The sequence below is a fragment of the Hevea brasiliensis genome, chromosome 5 (genome assembly GCF_030052815.1).
Source record: "Hevea brasiliensis isolate MT/VB/25A 57/8 chromosome 5, ASM3005281v1, whole genome shotgun sequence".
Classification (NCBI taxonomy): domain Eukaryota; kingdom Viridiplantae; phylum Streptophyta; class Magnoliopsida; order Malpighiales; family Euphorbiaceae; genus Hevea; species Hevea brasiliensis.
Window position 1 is genome coordinate 106,131,995 of NC_079497.1, and position 6,617 is coordinate 106,138,611.

General features: G+C 32.0%; 1 protein-coding gene across 1 annotated transcript; it reads left to right on the forward strand.

Annotated features, from left to right (window-relative positions):
* The first annotated feature begins 537 nt into the window (after nt 1–537).
* LOC110637365 (zinc finger CCCH domain-containing protein 14) lies at nt 538–4,646 on the forward strand. Its single transcript, XM_021787429.2, has 3 exons — nt 538–875; nt 2,580–2,640; nt 3,712–4,646. The coding sequence occupies exons 1-3, from the start codon at nt 800–802 to the stop codon at nt 4,463–4,465; spliced, it is 891 nt and encodes a 296-aa protein (XP_021643121.2). The 5' UTR covers nt 538–799; the 3' UTR covers nt 4,466–4,646.
* The last annotated feature ends 1,971 nt before the right edge of the window (nt 4,647–6,617 follow it).

The following is a 6,617-nucleotide window of genomic DNA, read 5'->3' on the forward strand; positions in this document are numbered from 1 at the left end:
ATAAAAAAATAAAAATTTTAAATAATACCAAATCACTAATTTAATAATTTAAGAGATTATAATAAAATATAATTAATTTCATTATATAATATAGAATCATAATAAATAATGATTAAAACAGAGCAAACTGATTAGAAAAGCATTAACCGCAACATCCTATTTTCAAAAAGGATCTCAGATCTTTAATTAAATAAAAAATTTAAGTAAAAAAAAAAAATCGAGTGAGCGATGGGAGACCACGTGAGAAAGCAGGTGAAGCCGAGACGATCGAGCATTTTCTTTTCCTTGTGATCAGCGCGCGGAATCCAACTGGAGCCATTAACCACAAATTTTAAATTCCAATAATTAAAAAAATATTATTATTTTATTAAAATTAAAGCTAAAAAATCCAACTGGAGTACATCTTATTTTATTAAATAAAAAAAAATAATTGTCATTTTATAAATAAAAATAAAATAATTAAAATTAAAATTAACCATAAAATGTTATTCTCTTAATTTTTTTTTATTATACATATAAAAAAGCCGCTATTAATATCTCAGCTCTTCCCATTTCCAAGCTCTACATTCTTCGAGCCCTTTCACTTCTCTCTCTATCTCCTCGAAAAACCCTTTTCTAGGGTTAGGGTTTTTGCTTCTTCTGTTAAATATATATCCTCAATTTTAGGGTTAGGGTTTCTCTTCTACTGTTTTCAATCTTTAGGTTTAGGTAATTTATTCTTTGATTCGATTTTGGATTCTGGGTTTCGGCGCTTGTGTTCTTTCAGTGGATCTGGATCTGTGGTGCCAATATTAAATTGATGATGAATGCAAAAAAGAGAGGGAAGCCTGATGCTGGCTTCAACGCTAATGGTGGATTCAAAAAATCTAAGCAAGGTCAGTTCTTTTCTTTTCTGGAATTACACCTAAATTGATGTTTTATTTTTTATTTTTATTTGTTAAAATGTTAACCAAATCCTGCTCATATTGTTATTTTATTAGGCTTGAGTTTGTTGGTATATGATTTTGAGTGTGTAGTTTAACTTTTAAGTGGTTATGAAGTGTGCTAGGGTTGGAGCACACTTAACTGGATATGTTAAAGTTTACAGGTTGGGAAATTTTGAAATTAATGGAGTTAGTGTAGGAAAATTGAAAGAGCTTTAATGGATTAGGGAGGAAAAATATTCCCATAGTTATATTATGCTTATGTATTTCTTTGTCGCCGATTTTTTTTCTTCTGTTTTTTTTTTTTTTACTATTTTCTGGACTTGGAAAATTTAATTAGTAAACACTGGAATTGGGTTGTTGAAATTTGACCGTCTAAAATACTTCTTATAGAAAACAATTTTGGGAAAATGATTGTCTTTCAATTGGTCATAACACTGAGGTGTTTGGAGTACATTGGGAAAAAAAAATAATTTCTTAAAAGAAAAGGCTTGTGACTGCCAGCATTGTTTGGTAGTTTTTGGCTATGGATTGTGTGTGTCTAGAGAATTTTGTCATGAGTTCCTTATTTTCTTTTTGAGTTTCTGCAAGTTTGGAGGACTTCCCACCTTGAAAATGGTTTAATATGTTCTTAATCAGGACAAAAAAGTTTTCTGTATTCCATTTTTCTTGTATACTCTTAACTCGTAGAAATTGAAGACATTGTTCTATAAACATTTTCTGTGAAACAAATATAGCTTTAGCTGTTTCATGTATGGTTGTTATCTCTGTTGTTTTAATATATTATGCAGTTTTCCTTTTTCCTACAGTTTATACTTCTTTGGCCTCTGTTGCAAGCTCAACATATGTAGTGTTTTGGCTCTTACAGTTATTGCTTTTAGTTATACAGATTGCCCTCTTTTGGACCCAATTTCATATGGTTTTCTTTTCCTTTTTGCTTACAAAAATGCAATAATGGTGTTTTGGCAAAAGGCTGGTTTTATACTAACGATTGTTTGGTTTTACTTAACCATACTGTGTGTGTGGGATAATCAGAAACCACCCTCTTGGTGTCACCTAAATCAATTTTTTACTTTTGAAACACACACAGAAACACACACACACACGCGCGCGCGCGTGTGTGTGTGTGTGTTTCTGTGTGTGTTGTATGGGATAATCAGAAACCACCCTCTTAGGTGCGCGCGTGTGTGTGTGTGTTTCTGTGTGTGTTGTATGGGATAATCAGAAACCACCCTCTTAGGTGCGCGCGCGTGTGTGTGTGTTTCTGTGTGTGTTGTATGGGATAATCAGAAACCACCCTCTTGGTGTCACCTAAATCAATTTTTTACTTTTGAGAACGCACGAGTAAAGTTTGTTGAAATATTTGTACAGGGGTTTAGAGTTGTTTTTGGAATTTAAATTTTGGAGGAAAAACATTAGTGGATGCTATGTAGGGACGAGACAGACATTGGAACTTAATTGTTAACGTATGTCTATTTGCCATAAATTATAAACTCTTTTATATTAATGGAACATTATCTGTAAAAGCTTCAGTCATTATCATACATTACATTTACTGGAATTAAAATTTTGATGACATGGAATATTCTAGAGTAAGATAGATTAAAAACCTGGAGAAATTTTAACTAAGAACAAGTAATTAATGTCTTGTAACAGAAATGGACTCCTTATCAACTGGTGTAGGAAGCAAATCGAAGCCATGCACCAAGTTTTTCAGGTTCAAATCTTTTCTCAACTAAATAAGTGTTTTGAATCGCATTTTTGTAATGTTTATAAGTTATTGTAAGAATTTAATTTACTATTTTTACAAGATAAGGTTCTGCAATGCTCTAATGAAGGGGGTATTTATAGTTGTTATACAGGTACATTTTCTTAATTGTGCTTTGTCAAATCAAGTAATGAAATTTAACAGATATGGGGTTTACTTATGGAGTACAAAAAGATAATATTTGCCTGAGAAGGGTTCTCTCTCTTCTTTTTTTCTTTTTTTTTTTTTTTTGAAACTGAATTATATGGTTCTAATGGCAAAATAATGCCTGCTGTTTTCTTCCACTAATCTGATGAAGATAATATTGAATGGTAATTTTTCCAGTGCTGAGTGTTTCATTACAGCTATTGAACTCAACTTTCTGTTGGTAAGTTATAATTAAAGAACCTGCCAAAGTAAGATGAATAGCACTGGACTGGTTCTACTATTGAACCCAACCTTCTAGCAGTAAGTTTACTCATAAACAAGGTAATTTATGAAAGGCTGATGAAATGCATTCAGGTATGACGCCAATAATTTTTTTTCCCTATTAACATAGTAAGAATTATCACATTATAAGAGATATATATAAATATTTTTGGTGCTATTACAGCAAATGCTGTTTGATATTCTAACTTATGATAAAAGCCTTGCAGTTTGTAATCTTATCACTGTAATAGAACAAGACATAAATGAATGTTGATTTAACATAGGCTTCAACTCTGTTCCCAATCTCTGGTCCTGACTGAGTTCTCTTTTCTTGGAGGTTATCTATTCTGCTTTTGTACCATGCTTTCATTAACTGCATGCCATCTTGATATGTGAATCTGCAATGAAATATTTTGGAAATAAATGTCTCGGAGGCTTTGCTGTTTGAGTTTGATAGGTATCAAAATCATTGCTTGTGAAACATTTCAATCTTTGTCTTTCGTGCAGTCTTAGCAACAGTTGGAGGCCTTGTTTCTTTTAGTTCCAACAATGTACTCATATATGGTGATTGATTTGTGAACCTGATTTAGTTGGTTATGCTTTAAATTGCAGTACTGCTGGCTGTCCATTTGGTGAGAGCTGCCATTTTTTGCACTATGTTCCAGGCGGCTACAATGCAGTGGCCCAGATGATGAATCTAGGGCCAGCTGTCACTCCTGTTTCTAGAAACATGGCAGCCCCACCAGCAATTCCTAATGGTTCTGCTCAATCCGCAGTTAAGAGCCGCTTGTGCAACAAATATAATACTGCTGAAGGTTGCAAGTTTGGTGACAAATGCCATTTTGCACATGGTGAGTGGGAACTAGGCAAGCCCATTGCTCCATCACATGATGATCCTCGTGCCATTGGAACTATTCCAGGCCGCATGGGTGGTCGAATGGAACCCCCTCTTCCTGGCCCTGCTGCTAGCTTTGGCGCCTCGGCCACTGCAAAAATCAGTGTGGAAGCTTCCCTTGCTGGAGCCATAATTGGTAAGGGCGGTGTGAATTCCAAGCAGATCTGCCGCCAAACAGGAGCGAAGTTATCCATCAGGGAACATGAGACAGATCCTAATCTCAGGAACATTGAATTTGAGGGATCATTTGAACAGATTAAGCAAGCTAGCGCCATGGTTTCAGAGCTAATTGCCAGTGTTGGTTCTGCAAATGCCCCTGCAAAAGCTACAGGAGCATCCGGGGGCCATGCTCACCCAGGAAGCAACTATAAAACAAAGTTATGTGAAAATTATACCAAAGGGTCTTGCACCTTTGGTCAAAGATGCCATTTTGCTCATGGAGCTGCTGAACTACGCAAGTCAGGGGTGTGATTAGGCACATCAGTTTTCGTAGCTAGTTTATTGCACGGGTTGTGCCATCTTTGTATTAATGAGAGCTTCGTTTTAAGTGCTGGCTGTCCAATGCTACTAAGCGACAGTGATGAAACTACGATAACTTGTGAGTTGTTGTGCTTCCTTTTTTACTTTATTAGAACTGTCATTGCTTTAGTTACCCTTTTCTTACCTAATTTAGAATTTTATAGTAGTGTTGTGCTTTGTCAGTTTGATTATATTGGATTTTGTCTGCCTTGAGAAGATGATTTTGTTCAACTCGCAAGAAATCCTGCAATTAGAACATTTCTTAATGTTTAATTTGACAGTGAACAGCGCGCATTTCAAGCTGTCTCGGGTTTCTTTTGAGCCTAATTCCCTGATTTTTCATTGGGATAAAAAAAAGAGAAACCAGGGATTTTCATACAAGTTTCATAGTCTCTCTCAATCTTCCTATCTTACGGCCTTACTAGTTTTGGGAACTTCACATATTTGAAAGGGCAATTCTAAGGCTTTTTGAAAACCCACAATTTGTTGTTGATCCAAGAGCAAATATTTGGGTAACTTATAAATAAGCTTTTGAGTATAGCAAAATACGCATTTGCAGTTCAGTCTGTAGTTTTTTTTTTTTTTTTTTTTCTCGTTTAAATTATCATTAATTTCATTAATTGCTTTTTAATTTAAAATAATTTAATTTTTAAAATTTTATTTTTTTAGTAAAATAATTTTTAAAAAGTAATTATTTATTTTATATGTATATAATTATTTAAATATAAAACTTTCTTTTGAGAACAATTATCTAAATATAAAACTTAGAACATTAGGGTCTAAATTTTTTCAAATTGATAGCCAGTTAATGACATAAATTAATTTATTATCGGAATTAAAATTTAAGGACAATTGTTAGTTGAAAACAAATGAGGAAATAATTTATGAATTTTACTTTGTCTTAGAAATTTAATTGTAAATTATCCTAAATATTTTTGAGTTCAAATTATTAATCTTAATAGAGAAACAAAGATTTATGGACTGCGTTGATTTAAATTTTTATTTGATTATATTGGACTTTGGTACTCTAATTTTGTAATTTGTTAATTTTAAGTGCTTATTGTGAATGAATTGACATTTGAGAGAGAGAGAGAGAGAGAGAGAGAGAGAGTTAATTAAACGATGCACTGAAGAACAACAAAAACTAAAACAGAACATTAGATTTAAATTAATTATATGAACAAAAACAAAACAAAGATGAGGGGAAGCTAGTTTTCTTTTCATAAATCCAGCTAATACAGATCCATCTTAAAGTGGGTTGTGATTTCAGTAAAATTTGAAACTTTGGGTTGAGACTTCACATCCAATCAGATACTGAATTGCAAACAATTGATGATGGACTATGGGTACACCATAGGAGGTAATTTCTCTCTTTCTTTATTATAAAAATAAGTAATTTTAAAATAAGTAAATGAGATCGTTTCACTTTTTCTATATTTTAAAGATGAAACAAAACTAATCCGATTATCCTGTTAATTAGCTTTTCCTATTTATTTTTTTTATTTAAAAAATATTAGCACCGAATACAAGATGGTGATCAGAGTTGATTTGTTTGTGTACATTATGTTGCAACTATAATATATTTAATATACTATCTATGGTGACCTTCATGTGTCTATCTTCTATGACCTTTTTCAAATAATTTTGTGTTCTTGCTTGTTTGAAATAATTTATGATATAGTGATAAGTCAATAGTATATCGATAGATATAAATTAAAGTCTATATTTATATATATAATTAGTTAAAATAAATGAATTGTTATTAGTAATATGTGATATGGACGAATTATTTCTAAAAATATTAATAAAAATAAATTTATTTAATTCTTAAAAGAAATTTAGCTTATATAAAAATAACATACAATTAAAAATAATTTAATTCATCTTTAAAGAAGAATTTTCTATCTTTGTTAGGTATCTCATATCGATTAGATATACAGATAATATGTCCCTTATAAAAACTTGGGCAATCCTTTATCTTGTGATTAATTTTTGGGAGTAAGATATATTCAATTTATTTTCTCAATATTATATTAAAGCAATAAATTTAATAGCCTTAGATTCAAAGTCCATAGCTCCAGCAAGTTGCTCAACTTTTTACAGA

Bases quoted from the DNA above. Each gene is read 5' to 3' on its own strand.
- LOC110637365 (XM_021787429.2), top strand. From the start codon at position 800: ATGATGAATGCAAAAAAGAGAGGGAAGCCTGATGCTGGCTTCAACGCT. The intron at 876-2,579 runs GTCAGTTCTTTT...GTCTTGTAACAG, and splicing joins ATTCAAAAAATCTAAGCAAG to AAATGGACTCCTTATCAACT. The intron at 2,641-3,711 runs GTTCAAATCTTT...TTTAAATTGCAG, and splicing joins CCATGCACCAAGTTTTTCAG to TACTGCTGGCTGTCCATTTG.